At 41.7% G+C, this 20,108-nt stretch overlaps 1 protein-coding gene across 1 annotated transcript in view; it reads left to right on the forward strand.

Annotated features, from left to right (window-relative positions):
* The first annotated feature begins 265 nt into the window (after positions 1-265).
* Positions 266-20,108, forward strand: part of flt4 (fms related receptor tyrosine kinase 4) — a 47,156-nt gene continuing 27,313 nt past the window's right edge. The window contains exons 1-3 of the mRNA XM_005719686.1: positions 266-670; positions 18,373-18,469; positions 19,796-20,070. Coding sequence (XP_005719743.1) covers positions 613-670; positions 18,373-18,469; positions 19,796-20,070 — 430 coding nt within the window. The 5' untranslated portion in view covers positions 266-612. The remainder of the gene's footprint in view (positions 671-18,372; positions 18,470-19,795; positions 20,071-20,108) is intronic.

Genomic DNA, 20,108 nt, shown 5'->3' on the forward strand with positions numbered 1-20,108 from the left:
CAGCAACGCAACAAATGGGAAAACCCACAGCTCCAATATTGCAGTGCTCTTATTGCACGTTTTTATTATCCTCCACAGTTATTATCCGCAGTTCTAAAAGTCTTTAATACAGCGGGATGAAACGCAAGACTTTGCAGGAAGGAACTTTGTCATGGATGTTTGGCTGACCCTCCACACCCCACCTCCCTAGCCCGTACACACCACCTCACACGCTCACACCCCTCTCCAGCTTGTTTTATGAACTGGGTGGGTGGATGTGGATGCGCTCCCGTCACGAGCAAAGGAAAGGGAAATCGTTGAAAATCCCATTCAGTGCCTTATGCATCCTTTTCAACTAAACGAGGGGGAAAAGTGTGTGTGTAGTGTGTGTGTGCTTTTCCTTTTCCTCAGCACTTCGGCTATGTCCTCTCTGCGCAAAGCAGCCCACAGACAGACAGCGTTCACCTGAGTTTCCCCCCCTTAACCCCACCCAAGGACCTTCATTGAAACCAGCTTCTCCACTAAGAGCCTGTTATAACCAACCTGTCCTTTTTCTTTTATTCTTCTAAAAAAAAATTTAAAGAGAGAGAAACTCAGCTCAAGCTTGTGCACTTCTGGACCGGAGATCTGGAGATGAAGACAGACTTTATGCTGTTCTGTCGGACTTGGATTGGACTAGCATACGCCTCAGGTGAGGAGACATCTCACAACGCAATGAGTCACGGTGGAAGTTTTGAGCGCAACTTTATTTAAACGACAAACAAAGTGAGGTGTTGCACTCTAGGTTTACACCGGCTTTCCTCTGCTGTGAGGTGGATTGAGCTTTTAATTTAAGTTGCTTTAAGTTTTACTCGAGGTTTGAACGAAGCCAGGTGGATGTTAATTGTGCGCATTTGTGCGTAGGGGCTACTTCCCGTGTTATCAGCGTGTTATTAGCTGCAAAGTTTATGCGTAAAAACTTTAACCCACTTTTAATCAGTCCTTTTGACAAACACTAAGAGTGCACATCTTTTGGTAGGGTGTAAGACTCAACAAGTCTACATGCAGATAGGCACTAGGGGGAGGCATGTTGTTGTTCTGTTTGATGAAGATGTAGCTGTTAATCGATGGTGCCTTAATCTCAGGAGATACAAAAACACCAGAGGATTCAGCTGAGCTGACTTTTAGTGACTTTGCATCATTTGTGTGTAGAGCTCACTGGGCTCCCATATGTCGGTGAGGGTCCAGAGCTTTTCTCTGCAATCTTCTGTTGTTGTTGTTTTTGTGGAAAGCAAAAAGCTCTGCCTGCACATGTCTTCCATTGTCACTTGTGTGTCTTAAAGTCAAACAAGTTCAGCCAGGCTGTGTCTAAATAATCTAAAGCACGCTGGTCCTCTATGCACGGTTTAAATTAGATGTATGAAACATCTACGGCCGAGAATGCTCGCAGCTTTCCGTAAATGACTGCATGTGGATGTGGATGAGCTGTGCCGGTTGGGTCACATGAATCCACTGAGAACAAGAACCAAACCCGAGTTTTCATTCCCATCAAAAAAAAATGTGACCTTTGAATTTTTAAAGCTCTGTATAATGTTTTTCTCATCTTACGAGCCTAGTCTGCAGGGTGTTCATCCATACAGAAGCCCTCTGCTTCTCAACTGGTACAGAAAGCATAAAAATGAAACAGAATGTCGAAGAACTAGCCTGGAGGCATTTTTCAAGTCTCACAGTGGGAACTTACGGGATTGATTGACACTCTGAAGCGGAGAGGTGGGAGAAAGATGGCAGTTTGAAGCTCAGAATTGCTGCTTTTTGAAATCACTTCAGACTGGAATCAAGTCAAGCGTCATGTTATGCTCAGCTGCTTTATATAGGATCCAGACTTGCTGAGGGCTAAATATGGTCTTGAGGTGTTGGAGATGTGGAGTTAAAGCAAAGTGTTTCTTGTCTTTTTTTCCCACTCGTGAAACAGCATCCAAGACAGAAACATCAGAGATCTTTGTCTGTGTCTGCCTCACTTATAAAATCTCTCATCAAATAAATTCAACAAAACAAAGTCTTGTGTTTAAAGATTATGCACGTCTTTGGCCTGAGGGATTTTCTTAACCCTCCTAACCACACACTTCCCAGATTTCTTTCTTTCTCAAATGCGTGACATTAAAAAGCCATTTCTGAGTTTGATGTAACTGTAACTAGATCACAGACTTGCCCTTATTATGATCAGAGGGAGAGATTAAAGGTGAGTCCATTGTAGACCCGCCAGCCCAGAAGTCATTGTCATAAGATGGGGAGAGCAGATAATCTACGCAGCAGCTGCATTTAAAAAAGCTCCTGCCCGAGGCATTTTGTCCCATCTTGCTTTCACGCTCTGCCTCTAGTTTGAATTACAGCAGTGCAAAGACATTCATCAAAGAAATTCTGTCTTATTTAAGAAAGACATCACGGGGGAAACTTCTGCTGCTGTTTGACAGCGTTGGAATGAATAGCGAGTCACTGATTCCTTCATTCTCCCCACATAATTTCCTTCATTTTGTTGCGCCGTAAGTGGCTTTTTAAACCCTTTCCAGTCAAAATGAGCCACATATGAGAAAAAAGAGAGAAAACAAAAAAAGAAAACCTGAGCTCCTGAGCCAAATGATCTTTGGCTTGCTCTCTGTCTTGGGTGCACAGTGTTGATATTGCTTTTAGCAGAGTGTTTTCTGTACGCATACCTCTGCTTGATCAGATCATCCCAGAAATCTGACTCTCAACTTTGGGTATTATTCTAGTTGTACCCTTATAGAGGTTGAGTTGTTTTAGCTAACAATACCCCCTCCTGGTTCTCAGTGCTGATCTCAGGATTCAACCTCAGGACTCTGCGGTCCATGGTGTCCGTTCTTGAATATCTTGTTCTGTCAGCTACAGAGCCTCCTCTGAGAGGAATGCTGCTGCTGCAGTAAAGTCCAAATAAATAAGGAGTCCAGTGGCTCACTCATCGCTGGCATGGAGCAGTGAGGCCCCCTGGGCATTTGGGGCTCTGGTCACTCACTTTCTCACTATGCTAAAGCGCAAATACCCCAAATACAGCTAGAACTGAGAGATAAGCTCTTTCAACACCAGGAATCTGAATCAGAGGCCAAATATGTGTCCAAGTTGGTGTTAGACAGTTGATGGAAACCATCTGTGGTATTTTTGTTTTCAAATATCTGACCCCTGCATGTTTTCAATGCCCAGTTTCTAGTCATGCTAATTGCATTGCTTTGCAGTATCCAGTGGCCACCATTCTGGTCCCGATGTAAACATCTAAATAACTAAAGGGAACCATTAACTTTTGGAGAGGCGCCACTTTTCTATTCAACTATTTTGTCTCTTTGTTGATATTTTTGAATTTCATTCGTTATCTTCTCTTGGATCAGCTGTCATAGCACAAAATCCCAAGAGCTCTGGTGATACCCCGACATTTCTAATACCACCTTAAGAGTGACATTAGTGGTTTTGGAGGCAACATCTCACTAACAACCGATCACAACCGATCGGGATGCCATGAGATTTGATAAAGGCTCCGTCTCTGTGAAGATGAGCTTTAGTCACTTCAGCGATCCCCACATGCTTTTCATGTAAAAATATAGTATAGTAATGCTGCTGTGAGATAATACAATGACCAGCCTCACCACCCATTTTGAATGTTATTAGCCACTTTTGAATTTTTCCCTTTTACTCTGTATGTGGTGCACATCTTCATTATTAATTGGACATTTGCACACATGGGGGCGACTATCGGGGGTGGCAAAAAGGATTTTCTTAAGGGCCCACATGAAAACCTGGGCCAATAAGCTGAACTCAGTTTAGCTCAGTGTTAATGTTATCTTTTTACAAGTTTATTGGTGTAGCCCTCCACAACAATACTAGTTTCTCATGAAGCCCAGTTGGGAAAATGAATAGCCCACTCCCACGTGGCTCATGAAGTAGTTTGATCGCCTGTCCTCCAATGTGACAGGGGATTAATGGGGGATTTATACCTCTATTTTAAATTTACACCACAGGTGGGTCATAATCGTAGACCCCTCTGAAACCCTACAGCACTACTTATGCCACAACCTGATGTCCAGCTCAATGGAAGAGTAACTGAGGGAACTAAGGGAATCATAATCGCTGCCTTAACATAAGGACTCACGTTTCATCAAATTCCTGGAGGGAGATTGCAGAACGGAAATCAAAAATTGGAACGGACGTGAGGAAAATGACAAGGAAGTGGAAAAAAGTTGAGGGACAAATATGTTTGCCTCCAAAAAAAAATAAAATAAAAACAATTTTAAAACCCATCAAAAACCAAAACTAACCACAACAAAGAGCGGGGGCCCAGGAGGAATAAAACATCCCAGTATTTTATTTGTTTCTATTGTGGCTGGCATATAAAACACCGGAACACAATCACAAGGAAACTAACATATCACACACGCACAAGGATGAGTGCTGGCAACAGCATTGGCCATTTACGTAGGTTATGTCGTAGGCTGTCCAAAGATTCACTGCACAAGTCTAAATCAGCCGTGGGAAGGGCCTTGAAGGTGGGGGTGCTGAATTAGGCAGGCAGGCGACGGGGTACTAGAGTCTAAGGTATAAAATATATATTATATTATATATATTGCAATTATTGCTTAATTATAATATTAAACTGCTCAGCAGCAGCTCATAATAAGCCAAAAGTTGCCTTCATCTGGGTGCAGGTTATAAACCTCCAAATTTACACTCAGAAATTAATTTTACTCTTGAGGCACACTCCTGTTCAGAGTCTGAGCATATTTAGCTGGTTATGGGCAAAGCCTCTGAGTAAGTCAGAGTCATGTTAGCAGGGGGTCAAAGTTCACAAAGGTTTAGTGGACAGTTGGAATGTGTTCTGATAACAAGCAGACTAGTTTTTTAACTTGTTTCTTACGTTTTAAAAAACGTCTGTGCTGCTATATCTCTATGGTGCGACTAGCGTGTGTTGCTAACTTTTGGAACTATCGTGAGACTCCATGATCCGCCATTGCTGTAAGAAAGAGAAAGGCCCATTGGACCTTTTTCATCTTTGTGGTAGGGACTCTTCCATTCAGTGGCTCTGGTGATGTCTGCCTTTTGCAACAGGGGGCGCCCTAGCATCCGCAGCACCCCTGCTGCCTACAGTCTTGGCTGTGAGTGTGTTTGGGCAAAATATTGAACCCCAAAATGCCCAAAAGCGTTTATCAGTGTGTATGTTTGAGAGATAAGCATGCTTCATATGTTGTATAAAGCACTACATGAATGTCTGTGAATGTATAAATGTGGCATGGAGATGTTAATAATACTATAAAAACACTTAAATGTCAATCCATTTACGAGATGGGAAAAGACTTTGCCATTCCAACTTCCAAATTGCCAATAGAGTTTTAGTTCAGTTGTTTGCAGGCATAAAAAAAGGTCATTAACATATTAAAATGTATTTAAACAAACAACAAACCCAAATACATACACAAATAGGCCCACACGGACAATCTAAGGAGCAGTCTACAGCATTCAGTCTGCAGTCTGTAGGCAAGGGACGAGATTTTTGGTACCAGAAGCTTTCTCTGGTTTTAAAGTACTTGTCATTTCTACATGTAGCTGTAATCGTCACATGTGCACGCAGAGACCGACAGATGGAACAGGAATATGAATCAGCCATCCGGTGTCCACCGTCCGGACATCCTGATACATTGGAAGCCCAAAAATATTGGCTGTTGCTCCCAGAGTCAGCTAGCTGATGGGTTAACAGATTGCCTTGATAAGAGGGAGGTTGTGACCCACTTCGTAGCTAAATAATTGCTACAAAGCCACAGGTGATGTCAAAACAGTTCAAAAAGAAAATTAATCAGTACTTTCACCATGTTGCACTCAGTTGGTGATGTATAAACTGACAGATAATTGTGTGTTAACAATCAAAAAAGAGAAAAATCAGCCTTTGTCTTGTTGTATGAATGGTTCCATTGACCCACCACAAGAAAATAATGGTTATTCTTGGTTATTCGGCCCTTATTGTAGCACCTTTTCAAAATCAATAGAGTTGTCGTATGAAAAAGAGAAGTTATACAAATGGCCATGAAGGGATTTTTCAGAACCATATCTCCATGGTCATTTCAGTGTCCCTGCTGTGCAAATGAAATGTTTCAGTGGGCTCTATTTTCTTTGCACTCTTTAAAAAAAAAATCTCACCACACTTTGAATAATTACTGTGCAGAGGAGGTTTCACCTATTGATTTTCCTCCTGTCTCTCATGTTCACCCAGGCCTGAGTTTCATGTTGCAGTCCATCACAAGGACAGCATTTTAGCGACGCTTTGATGGCTGAATACTTGAACTGTGAGTCTCTGAGTGTACAGAGCCACCCATGGAGGGTGAAGAGCTTATACAACTGCACGAGTGAGTGCTGTGTCACTGCCGTTGTTAATCGACATTAAAAAGAAAAACAATTGTGAGGAGTCGTGCACAATCTGTCGTGTCAGCTGGGTGTCATTCTACGGGGCGACAGGTTGATGATCAAATGAGAGAGTCCAGAATAATCAGGGGGTTTCAGTTCACAGCTACAAATGTGTTGACTTCACCAATTGTCATGACACGCTAATGCAAAAGTAATTGCATGGGATCCAACAGCCATACGAGGCAGTGACGACATTTATTGTAAGTTATGTTGTGAGGCGCAGGAGGAAAATTCTTCCTTTGTGGCATCCGTGGCCTGATACCTCTAAAGGCAGAGACCGGCTCCTCGGACGCAGTGCCTGTATCGCAGTTATATTACAGCACTCCAAAGTGCCTCTGTTGCTTAGAGACAAACATAATTTGGAGCCCTCGTAATTCTATCTAGAGTCGCCATCGCTATTACTTTCAAACTGCTGCTCAGGCTCGGGCAGCTGTGCGGGTTTAGGGTTGTGACTTGTCCGTGTAGCATATTATTGGTCACTCAGAGTACTTGCTGTGCATTGGAGGTCACTTGAGGTTCATGGGAAAGGGTCTATTGGCAAAGCCTGAGGAAATTGCCAGCTTCCCTCCCTTTAGGCACTCAGCACCATAATTGCTGACCCAGTACTCCCTACTTTGCCCTTCTTTTCTCCGGCATCTTAAGCTGCCGCGGTGACACGACAGCAGCAGAGACTTGTTTATGGCCCGAGTCTGCACGAATCAGGTAACGAGCACAGCAATGGAGCTCCTTAACATTTGGCTTCTAAAGAGGCACAGCGTGATTTTTATGAGCATGCAAGCCATCACAGCAGGGCTGGATTGTGCTAATCTTTGGCACTAATGTTGGCATTCTTTCTTTTTGTACAGCTAGTTGTAAAAGGAACATTTTAGATTCTTCCACACAAAATCATCATTGCCAGAAACAGGGGCAGAGCATTTACCAGAATGTACTTGCTTCCCTTCTCAGTGGAGGAAGCAATATCTCAGTTATAATAATGATGACAAGCCAAAAAAAAAAAAAGAGTCACTGCTGCAAAGGAAGAGTTGAGCTGTCCGGTGTGCCTGTGTGGCAGGTACAGGAAGGTTTAGTCAGGGTCAGAGGTTTTAAACATAGGAAGCTGGCCCAGATGGCTTGCCGTGGCATCCTTATGTTTGCAGCCCTCCTCTGGCAGGATGTTGGAAAGGCTTTTTCTCCCCCAGCAGTGGAGAGGACAGGGATGTGGTGGATGTCATCCACCTATGTAGTAACAATGAAATCAAAGCCAGGCTGCCAGTCAGCCAGTCGCCTGGATTTGGCCCGGCCTTGTGTCCAGATGACAGAGGAAGCTGGGAGAAAGAGGGAGAGAGGGAAGCGTGTCAGAGCCCATGGCTGACTGACTTCACATCCAAAGTGCAGGTCTGCTCCGTGGCCTGCTTGGCCTCCCGTCCTTCGGCAGATATATGGTGCTATTTCAGAGCCCTCTAGCCTTGGACCTCAGCCAGTAACACAGTAACAGTGTAGCTGCATCCTCAAGCTGCTCTTAATTTTAACCCTCGCCACCAAAAAAAGTTGAAACATTTTGTACATTCTTTTCATGTGTGTTTCGCTTTCCTTTTTTTATTACTGTAATTAAATCTAAACCGAATTTCCATTGGAACTTTGCTCATGGATATTTTATATAACCACACAGCGACTCCGCACACGCCTTACCATAATCATTATATCTGTGAAAGACTTTATTTTTAAATTCCCTTGAGTCACTCCTGTGCGCTAAAACTAAGAGTCTGACAAGTTATTTGTTTGCAAATGGTTCCTCTTTTCCTGTTCCTGTCATGTGACTGATCAGAAACAAAACTACAGAGGGGAGAGGAAAACGCTGACGGCAAAATCATCTTTAGTGTCCATGAAAACGGGAAGCGGGAGACGCATGAATATGATAAAGAAAACAGGAAATTTGCTCGCAGTGAAAAACACCGCGCTGCTTTTCACACGAGCGCCCTGTGTCGCTCCTGAGGAGAGAGAGCGAAAGAGAGAAGCGCTCATCTTCACGCCTACTCGCCTTTAATGCCCACGAATCCCGCCTGCCTTGCATCCGCCTGATTCTCAGAGAAGCTTTACATTTTTAACTGGCTTAAAGTGCCCTATGGCACTGAAGCTTTCTCTCTGTGTGTGATTTATCTAGTCAGCAGGTGTCCTTCACAGACTATAGGAAGCCCACATTCAGTATTGCGTAAATGTGACAAAAACTCCCAATGTGAGCCATGCAGAGAGGTCAGCAAATAAAATGTGAGTGCGCATATCAAGAGGCTTTTAAATAGGTTAAAAATCCAGTGTGTATGAATCACCGTAGGTCCACTAACTTCAGCAGTTCTGCAGTTCATCTTGCAAACGTAGTACATTTGGATGTAATGTTGCCCCTGGAACTCTGATTATCTGGAAATTCTTCTTGTTTTCTGCACGAGAAAGAGAAACCACACTGATGTACTGCTTCTGTTGAGCTCCCAGCCATCAGTAGGGGAAACACAAATGGGAACAAGAGATTTGAAACACACATTTGTTTGATTTATGGATTTCTGCTGTGCGCACAGGTTTCCTCTTAATAAAAGGGAATTTTTCCCCCCGTTGTTGCTATAATCAAAGGAAGCCGTGCAGTAGGCTTCTCTCTGAAATATTGTGAGAGAGCTTGACCTTATTATGTCAAGTGCCCCCTGAAATGACATCTGTTGTGATTTGGCATAATGCAAATAAGATTACATTGAGCTGAATGATATGGGTGAAAATCAGGCTGGAAATGCGAAGGCAGGAAACAATTGGACCTGGCTGGCTCTAGCATGCTGTGCATTCAAGCATGCATATGATTTTGCTGTTCTAATGTAAACCAAGCCTAATAAGCTTTGCTGTGCATCTGCAAGTGTCCCAAATAAATTAAACTTTTCCAGCATTATTAAAATCCTTTTTCTTTGTATTCAAAGCTGGAAATTGCTGCAAAACACTGGGATGCAGACGTTTTATGGCCCGTTAGGCATTCTGAGTCTTTCGAATTAATAAAATGCTGTTTACAGATTTTATTTGACAGGAAACCAGTTGCACTTCTTTCCTCCCTGTCAACCAGTTAGGAGGCTGGCACATCAAAGCGAGGCCCGATGGCACTTGTGGAGTAAACAGACACAGTTGTCCTTGCAAGTGTTTGACTTCTGGCACAGAGCTCACATATATACATCTGGGACTTCCATCTTGTAGAAAATCAGAGGGGCCTGCTTTGGGAAGTCATCCGGCCGGTGTAACCATATCCCTTTATATGGCTGATGTCAAACATGGATGGAACTTTTTTTGCTTTTTTAATATTTTTTTTGTGCCTATTATTTCTTCTCTTTTACAAATCTTTTAAACTAATCTAAGAATGGGTTTTCACAAAACAAGAGAGAAATTCTATTTTCTCAAGAGAAATGTTAGTTTTTTTTTACAAGGACATGTTGAGTGAGCTGCTTCTCTGTTACAAAGCCATGTCAAATGACTGTCAGTGAGGAGGTTAAATCTTCTGCAAGTCTTGAAGACAGAATTTAATTATTTTTGACAAGCCCTGGTGATCAGAGTGTCAGATACCGAGAAGTCGGTGAGCCGAATCACAAGGTTTCTAAAGTCATCGAGTCGCTGTCACTTCAGCTGCTTCAGACATAAAGGAGGCTCGGAATTAGCCTGTCTCTATGAGAGCATGTAAACACAACACTTAAGTGCCTGAAGTCATTTATAAATCTAATGTTATGTGTTTATATCATGTGTAATCATTAGATAACAGAATCCAGCATGAAATTACTGTGATATTTGTTGGTCGAGGCTAATCTCCCGAAGCTGCTGCTTATCTCTGCACCACCAGCTGGAATGCATGGGAAAGAGGGGAACCAGGCTTGAAATATTTTTCTGGCTCTCTGTCCGTGTTCACATTTGTAAGGTGCTTGTAAATGGGCCAATCACCACTCATTTTGCTGTTTCAGGCCAGGGAGTCATTCCGAATAGGGTTTCGACATACAATCATCTGCGAAAATGATTTATACCAATGATTTGGCACGATCCAACACATTTTCCAGCAAATCTACTAAAGTGTACATCGCTGTTAACCATTCTCTATATGTCTGTATTTAATTTTGTATGCCTGTGTGGGCGACTGCGGTTTGGGAGGGAGTGCACATTGTTCACTAATTGGAAGGTCAGCGGTTCAATCTCCAGTTTCTGTAGCAGTTAGAAAAAAAGTGTTAACATGTGTGTTATTGTGTTTTACATTTAAAATATACACGCACTGGCCTCTTCATCAGTTACGATGTGTTAGTGCTGGTTGGTCCCGAGTGTTCCCTGAAATCAAGAAGGTGCTGGAAACATTCCTCGGAGATTTTTGAAAGCATCACACAGTCGATGCAGATTTGTCAGCTGCACATCCATGAAGTGAATCTTCTGCTCCAACACATCCCAAAGGTGGTCTGTTGGATTGAGATCTGCTGACTGTGGAGGCCACTCGAGTACACTGAACTAACTGTCAGGGCAGGTTGGATCCACGCTTTCATGTTGTTTATTCCAAATTCTGACCCCAAATCAGACCAGGCAATGTTTTTCAAATCTTCTACTGTCTAATTCTGGTGAGCCTGTGTGAATAGTAGCCTCAGCTGCTTATTTTTAGTTGACAGGAGTGGGCGCATGGTGTGGTCTTCTAGCCCATCTGCTTTAAAGTACAACGTGCTGTGCATTCAGAGATGCTCTTCTGCATACTTTGGCTATAATGAGTTCCTGTTGCCATCCTATCAGCTTGAAGCAGTCTGGTTATTCTCCTTTGACCTCTGATATCAACAAAGAATTTTTGCAGAGAAAACTGCCTCTCTCTCTCTCTGTATTTTCTTTTTTTCAGACTCCGTAAACCCTTAAGATGGTTGCTGGGAAAATCCCAGTAGGTCAGTAGTTTCTTAAATACTCAGACCAGCCCCACATCTCACTTAAATGGCCTTTCTTCTCCATTCGGATGCTCAGTTTGAAGTTAATCAGGTCCATGTCTGCATGCATAAATGTATTTCGTTGCTGCCAACTGATTGGCTAATTTGATAATTGCATTAACGAGCAGCTGTGTACAAGTAGTTGGACTTTATGAAGCTCCAGGTGTTCATCAGCTAATGTGACTTCGTGTTAAATTTGGAGATGAGTTAGCTGATCTGTAACCCGAACACCACATTTGCCTGACCTTTTTTTTGTCAGTTACACTGACATTATCAAGCAATGCAATGTGCCCTGTATTAGTTGCTGTATTACAACGCAATGACACAGGACATAAAAGACTGTGTGTCTCACACAAATGATGAGAAATCAGTGGCTGCATTTAATGTCAGCAAACGCATTATACATAAGCCATGACTTAAAAAAGAAGTGACCAGAAACAATTTAAAACTAATTTAAACTGTCGCCCAGGTGCTAACACCAGTTAAATAAAAGCAAATTAAAGACAAACTAGACATAACTGAGACACTCATTTTTCTTTAGGAAGCTTGAAGCCTTGTGTACTGAAGGATAACACAGTCACCTTAAACCAGAGTTCACAACTGCAGCTCAGATTACTCACTGTCCACCCACCGACTGTCCTCCAGCTGAAGCTCTTGTTCAGGAACACAGCCCTTGCAATACACGGTGACCATTAACCTTTCTGTTCTTCACAGTTTAAGGCATACCCAGATAAATGAGTGATTGTCATTGCAGTCTGCCATGAAAAGCAGCATGTAAGCTCAAACCAGGAAAAAGTGTTTATTATCATGACAAGACACGGTATCAGCCCCAAACTTTCAGGATCCGATGTGTTCGGTTTACTTTGGCATTCGCCTCGTGTGTTTTTAATTGTATTTGACAGAGTGCAAGCAAACACTAATGGGATTATATATATGTGCTGAAACACTTTGTGCAGCTGATGGAGTGACAGGTCTCCATATCTGGGGTTTCGCGGTTTGGAAAGAGAGCGTATACATTTTGAAGCACATCCATATGGAAGATATTGACATCTGGCACAAAAATTTGCCATCGCTGTTAAACATGGGGTGAAAGAAACAGCAGCCTCTGCACTAACATGGATGAGAGTCACCTACAGTATATACTCCCTTCCACCACTCATCAATCAGCAGAGAGGTCGGCGGTGCTTCGACCTGCAGTCATGCGAAACCCAGCACAAAATAAGTTCCGACTCCTTCAGCAGATGCGAGATAGCCACTTAGGATGACGAGTGATGCACAAGAAATCCAAATTATCGAGTTGGTGCACGTTATTTTCAGACTGCCGCTTCAGATAAAGCGCAGAGGTGCTGAGCTCAGCAAACATCGGCGTATAGGACATTAATTCTGTCAGTTTGAATGATCTGTGATTTCTGGGAGCTTTTAGCTCGACTCCGTGTGGGTGTGATGCTGCTTTTCCCTTTCCTGTGACACACACACATCTACTGCACGCTGTAGCTTTTGTTTTTTAAAAAAATCCACAGCTGAGGTGTTCACGGTAATGGTAAATGTTTGTGTTGTAGCTTCCCCTCCTTCAACAACCTACACCTCCAACAGCTTGGCATTTTATCTCTCAGGCATGCCAGTCATTAATGACATTTCAAAAGTGATGTACAATCTGCGTGTGGCTTGCCAGTGTGTGATCTCCCAACAGATTTTTCTCAGGGAAGCATCCATCACCGAGACTCATCTACAAAGGGGATTTAAGACCCAGTTCATCACTCAGTCTGCACGTCTAACAGCTGTCACCATATGTCAGCCTGCGTGCAGGATTCTTACATATTATATATTGTTTGTAAGTCAACTGTATCTCTAGAGTCAGAGATCGATATCATTTTAGTCCAACACTATTGTACAGATTGCTGTAATGAAGGTGGTTCAAGTTTGTGGGGAATAATTAAAAAATGGCAGAAATGAATAAAGTCAGATGTGTGGGTGGCAGAGTGTGCGCTGTTCACTGCCACCTCTTTGATATTATTTCTGTGGCGGGTCTGCTTAGTGAAGTAATTTGTCATTTGTACTTTCTTTTATTGTTTTTGATGCAAATTCTCTTTAACAATAGCTCTTTAAAAAAGTTTATGCACCTAAGTAAAGATTAAAAGAAGCAAACACTAGTGGTGCTTAAAGGGATGTAAACAGTAGACTTCATTGTCCAAGTGTGACATTTTGTGCACCCGGTCATCCATACTGACCTCCTTCTGGACATAACACCACCTCTACCTTTAATTTTTTTTAGAACAGTTACTACTCACAGAGGCATGAGAGGCCATGTTCAGAAAAATGCACGTCTATAAAGCATTTTTTTCTAAGTGGTGGTAACAATTTTTGGTATCAGAAATTAGCATTTTTTTATGCCGCTCTGATTAGCACCAATTCACAACAAGAGTCAGCTTAAGGTGGTTTATATTCTAAGGTAAAGACTGAACAATATTAGAAACCCCAACAATCAGATGACCCCCTATGAGTAAGAACTTGGAGACAGTGGGAAGGAAAACCTCACTTTAAACAGGAAGAAACCTCCTGCAGAAACAGGCTAGTTTAGGGGTGGAGCTGGGAGTGAGGGGAAAGCTCTGCCTCCCATTCTACTTTTATAAACTCTAGGAACCACAAGTAAGCCTGACGTCTGAAAGAAAAGTGCTCTGTTAGGATAACAAGGTACCGTGAGGTCCTTATGAATACGATATGGCCTAATTCTTCAAAATTATGTATTTGAGGACAAAAGATAGTGAATGAAAGTTTGTGGCAGGAAAGATAACAAAGAGCTGACAAACATAAAAGTGATCCAAAGTGCTGAAAGGCACGGTTGGCAATTTTCGCTAATTCGTCACAATAAATGATTCATATCTTTGTGCACATTTTACTAGCACACATCATTTAATCTACTGTTGACATAAAATGCTGATGCGAACATTAAGGTGATCAATAAAGAAAATAAAGTTTATTTCTATTCTAAAGCTACCTCATTATTTTTTCAGTCATTTGAATGTAAAAATTCATGAACTTGATGAAATATTGTAGGTCTCCCATTACACTCTGCATCCAGGTCTGTGAATGGAAAGGTGTGGGTGGTCCAGAGCTTTGCTGGAGCTATTTGCCGTCCTTAAAAAATGAGCAAAGAATCTTCGAGATGATCTTATTCTCCTGGTGCCTGTGGGAAGGAAATCCACGCATCTTAAAATAGAAATTTGGACTTGTCCTGACAGGAATTTCCTTTCTCACTTTCCCCTGGTCTGTAGCCTCATGCTGGCCTCTGTGTGTGCAATTTTCACAGCCCGCTGTTTGGCTTTGCAGCATCTCAAACGGTGATGGGACTGAATCTGGTGGCAAGTTCACATGACAGCAGAGACAATACGTTGGGGGAGTCTCTGCTATTCCTCCGAGGCAAAGTAAAGATCTCGGAAAAAAGGAAGGAAGGAAGATCCTGCTGGGCACCAAACTGGGAATGATTTATGGACTGCCACCGACTCCCACTGCAGCCTTCAGCATGTTTGTTTTTGTTGAGAATGCCAATATTAGCTCTGAATAATTCACTAATGTCAGTTTTAACATCTGTGAGAAGATGTCGGTGACAGTTTTACTGTTAACAGTTGTTATCTCCTGCAGCAATAAATCAGGATAAGTTAAAGAGGATTATTTTAGCTCTCTTTTTTTAGTGGAATAATAACATAATACAACTTTCAAATTTATAGGGGAGATGTTTCTTTGCTTTCTTGGCAAAACTACAGATAACTGCTGAGGCTGAGGTAGCCGTTTATCTAAAGTTAGCATAAAGACTGGAACCGGTGGGAAACAGCTAGCTTGGCTCTGAGTAATCTGCCACCTACACGACAAAAGCAGCTCACTGCAAATATACAAAACATAACCAAAAATAGAAACACTGCAAATAAGACAGGCTATAATAAAAACCTGGACACATCTGGGGCATTGTTTTATTGTCATTTTTGCCTATTTTTACCGTGCTTTGCAACACAGGAAGTTACAGCATACTTCTGCCTGTTAGTCAAGCATCAGATGTTTCAGCTATTATTGCAGATTTCTTCCGTTAGTCCACTTTGTTTCTGAGCTTTATTGTATTTTGTGTATTTGCAGCTCGCTAGGCAGCCTCAGTTTTCGCCTTTGTGATAAGCTCAGTTAACCGCCTGTTGATTGCAGCTGCATGTAGATGTGAGACTGGCGTGGATTTTCTTATCTAAGTCACAGCAAGAAAGCAAATCAGCATATTTTTCGAAATCGCTTATGATTTCTTTAAGAAATTATCATTTGAAGTTTTCAAAGGAAGCTGGGCTTACATTGTAAAAATGAAAAATTTACATATGAATAAATTGGCTCTGTGATGCTCCCTGGGCGGCGGGACATGTAGGAGGAACAAGGCTGGTGTTTAAGATTCGCAGCTGTACAGATCTCTGAGTTTTGATTGGCAGCAGGTCATGACTGGCTGCTGTGAAACCATTGCTGGGCACTTCAGCTGCTGTTGCCTAGACCTAGAAGATGTGTGAGTCAGTAATATAAAATGCGCATATGCAGCGCCATTGTACAAATGTTTTGACCCCAGATAGATTTGTGTGCTTATAAAAGAAAGTATACTGATCCAATATATGAAAGGTATTTGTATAGCCTTTCAGCTACTTGCATAACTATATTTGTGCATTTGTCCTGCTGAATTTGTAGCTTTGTTCACATCTAACAAAAAATGATCAGTCTCTAGTTTTTACGACTTTTTCATTTTAATAGAAAAAGGCAGAATATCAACTAAAAAATTCAGGAAAAAAAACACATACCTGAAAATTGTAAATTGATTTGCATATTATTGAGTGAAATAAGCATTTTACCCCCTACAACCCAGCCAAAACTCTGGCTCCCACAGATTGGCTGTGTGCCCAAGTGACACGCAGATTAAAACCAGTCAATGAATCAATCAATTACAAATACTCCTGATCGCAACTCATCATGTGTATAAAGCACACATGTCCACAGAATCCATTTCTTCCATTCCAACCTCTCCACCACCAAGGGTGAGACCAAAGAGCTGTCAAAAGACGTCAGGGACAATCTGTAGACCTGCACAAGGCTGGAATGGGCTACAAGACCATCAGCAGTAAGCTTGGTGAGAAGGTGACAGTGCCTCATGGCATGAAGATGATCAGGAGAAAAGCTGTGGGTCAGTCCAAAACTATACGGGAGGAACTAGTTAATGATCTGAGGGCAGTTGGGACCACAGTGGCCAAGGACACTACTGGTAACATAATATGCTGTAGTGGACTGAAATTTTGCAGGTCTCCCTACTCAAGTCTTGGGTGAGAGAAGCGGCCCAAAATCCCAACCACAAGAAGCATATTACCGCTGTGGTTGCCAACAGAAGTTTCTTCACCAAGTACCACTTCATGTTTTGCTTAAAGATCAAACACCAATTTCACTCAATGCCTTGCAAATCACTTTCTAACTTTCAAGTGAGGTGTTTTTCTGGATTTTTAGATGATATTCTGTTTCTCTTCATTAAAATGAAACTACCATAAAAATTGGAGGTAGTTCATTTCTTTGGAAGTGAGGAAACTTACAAATCCAATAGGGGATAATATACGATTCTTGCTGTTCAACAGTCCTGGGTCTTCAGTGTTGTATCGTTTGTTTCATAATGGGACAAAATATTTTGAGTTGGTGAAAGATCTGGCCTTCAGACAGATCAGTTCAGAAACTGGACTCTTTTGCTATAAAGCCAAGTTGTTGTAATAGCTGCAATATGCAGTTAAGTATTGTTTCATGCAAGGCCTTTCTTAAAAAAGACACGATGGATGGGAGCACATGTTGCTCTGAAACTTGTATTACCTTTCAGAATTGATGGTCCCTTTCCAGATGTGTAAGATACATTGGCACTAATGCACCCTCATACCATCATAGATGCCATATCCATGTTTTCCAAAAAGAATTCCACATTTAAATTTTTCTGAACACAGATCAGTTTTCCACAAGCTAATTTCAAATGTCCTCAGTCCATTTTAAATGAGCTTAACCCCTTAGAAAGCTTGTCTTTGGATGATGGAGCTTTTACCTGCTTTTATGGATGGCACGGTCAACAGTTTTCACAGATAGTGGTTTCTGGAAGTGTCCTTCAGCCTATGCAATGACTTCCACAACAGAGACATGTCTGTTTTCAAGGCAGTGGCACCTGAGGGTGTGAAGATCTTAGATTTCAATACTGATTTTCAGCCTCGTCTCTTGTGCAGAGGAAATTTTGAGAATAAAAATCATTGCTTTGTTTTTATTTACATTTTACATATGGAGTGCAGGGGTTTTTATATTGTAGTCTACTGTTTATGATGCTTATCCATGCATATTTTCTCAGTTTGTTTTGATGTTTGTGCATCGCTTTGTAACAAAGTGCCTTGAAGCACACTATGTATTTATTTATTCAGTCTGATGTGGGAAAATGGTCATGATTTGTTTTGTAAATGCTCAGAAAGCCTCTCCACTACCGCACAGCCACTCAGTCCCTGCAATAGCACAGTGTGTGTTTTCATCTCTAATGATATCCAGGTGGAGCATAAGTCATGGTGACACTTTTATATATGATCGACTGTAGGTGCAGAGTCTGACTAAGCGCTAATAGCACCCTGAGGGGACTCTACTATGGTAATGACATTCTAGGCCAGCTATATTAACCAAGCACCGATGAGTGAAGTGAATGCATTTGTAATAAATCAAGGGCAAATGGTTTGTGTGGCTGTTTCAGAGGCGGAGGTAAAGAGATCACACCAGCATTGCCTCATGAGCGAGCCGTAATTTCTCTATCTGGGTGTTTTTCAGCATCAGGGACCAGTTCCTTTAGCCGCAGATTGCCTTACAGCTTGTAAATGTAATAACCACTGTGTCAGATTTCAGATTCCCGATGTGTTTCAGAGATTTGACAGCTTACCAGCAGCTCTGTCAAAAACACTAGGTCTTGACTGACCTGTGTAACATGATTCTAATGCAGTTGGCTTGTTCATTCCCGCAGGTCTGGTGATAGGCTATTCTATGACTCCACCCGTCCTCGACAGCCCCAAAGACGAACTAGTGATTGCAGCCCACACAACACTCACTCTTACATGCAGGTATGTGTGTCTTCTCGTTTTGGACTGACTACATGCACTTGTGCATGACAAACTGTGTGTTTTTTCAGGAAATTACAAAAAATCATCATTGATAGATTAAAAAAAATGTGTTACTTGCAATCAACAAATGAGAAAAATAAATTTCGACTCTGCTACAGTTCATTTTTCAAAAAAAGTTACCAGTTTTATTGCATCTTTCGTGAACAAAGGATCTGGACACTCATGCATTGCAAATAGTTTTCATAGCATTTTATACGTCTTACAATTGTGATGCAAACTGTCAGTTTAAATAAGAAAAGTCTGCACTTGTTTTACTCTGCTTTTTCTAAACCATATAAACAATGGGCCATGTCTTATAAGAAAGAGAGATTTTTTTTTGTTCTAAAGCAAAGCCAGATCCGATTTAAACTGAGCCTCATATATGAATCAACTCATGATAATGATCCTATATCCCTATAAAATCTCAGCTGTGCTGTCTGCTGCCCCAAGCAGTCCCTCCTTTAACCATTTTGTTTTTGTGGTGAACAAAAAAAAAGAAGAAGAAAAGCTGTCTTTGCTAAAGCTGATATTATTTTTGGTCTTTACCAGATTATTTCTCAGATAAATGTTTTCATCTTTAAAAAAAATAAACCTCCCATAAGGGAAAATTATTCACTGAGGCTGTAAAATACTTAAATTATCATCTGTCATGTTTGTGTCATTTCCAGCCATCACATTTTGGCACCATGTGCACATTTCTGTCATTGCTGTTTAGTGGAGCAAGGTGATGAAAGCATAGCTATCGGTTTTCAGGCGGCAATTATGGTTGCAATCGTAATGCCTCTGGGTTAACATAACTGAATTTATGTGACAAAGCTCAAAGCAAACAAGGATGTACAGATGCTCTGGAAAATTTATAGCACTACAAGTGCAAAATGCACACTCACAGTCACACAAACACTGTCGTTTTTTTACTTAACATGTAACAAAAATGTAATAATAATGTCTTTATTTAGCACAGAGTATTTTGACTGATAAGCAGAAAGAAAGTTTTATGCAATCGAATAATTAACATCACTAATAAACAATCTAAGAACAGGTAGATGTCAGCTAATGCATATCTGCATATTGTCTGCTTGGAAATGAAGAGAGACTTTATGACATTGGATACTTTGGTAAAATGGAATTATGTAAAAAAAAGAAAAAACTAAAGGACCTAGGAGTGTACCTTGTGGTACACCACAAGTAATGTGACAATCTGAGTGTTAATTCCAATAATACAACTTTTCATTTTAAGTACTAAGATTAAATCTGTTCCGTGTCCTTTGACTTTTCACATCTCTTCAGGGGATCTAATACTCTGGCCTGGGCCTGGCCTGATCAGACTCTGGTTGGACGAGACCTAACCCAGCGTCACTCCCAGCTGGAGACCACCTCAGCCCCCGGGCAGAGGGTGGCCTTAGTCAGCGAGTGTCCGGGGAAGTTGGAATTGCCGTACTGCAAGAAGCTTGTCCTGAATGGGGCACAGGCCAAAGACACGGGGTACTACCGCTGCTCATATAAGGATGCCAAGGCCATCATTGAAGGCACCACTGCCACCAGCATTTATGTCTTTGTCATGGGTGAGTCACACAAGCCTGCAAATGTGCTAAAATTTCAT

Source organism: Pundamilia nyererei, unplaced genomic scaffold (assembly GCF_000239375.1).
Source record: "Pundamilia nyererei isolate P.nyererei 1_Seehausen unplaced genomic scaffold, PunNye1.0 scaffold00001, whole genome shotgun sequence".
Classification (NCBI taxonomy): Eukaryota; Metazoa; Chordata; class Actinopteri; order Cichliformes; family Cichlidae; genus Pundamilia; species Pundamilia nyererei.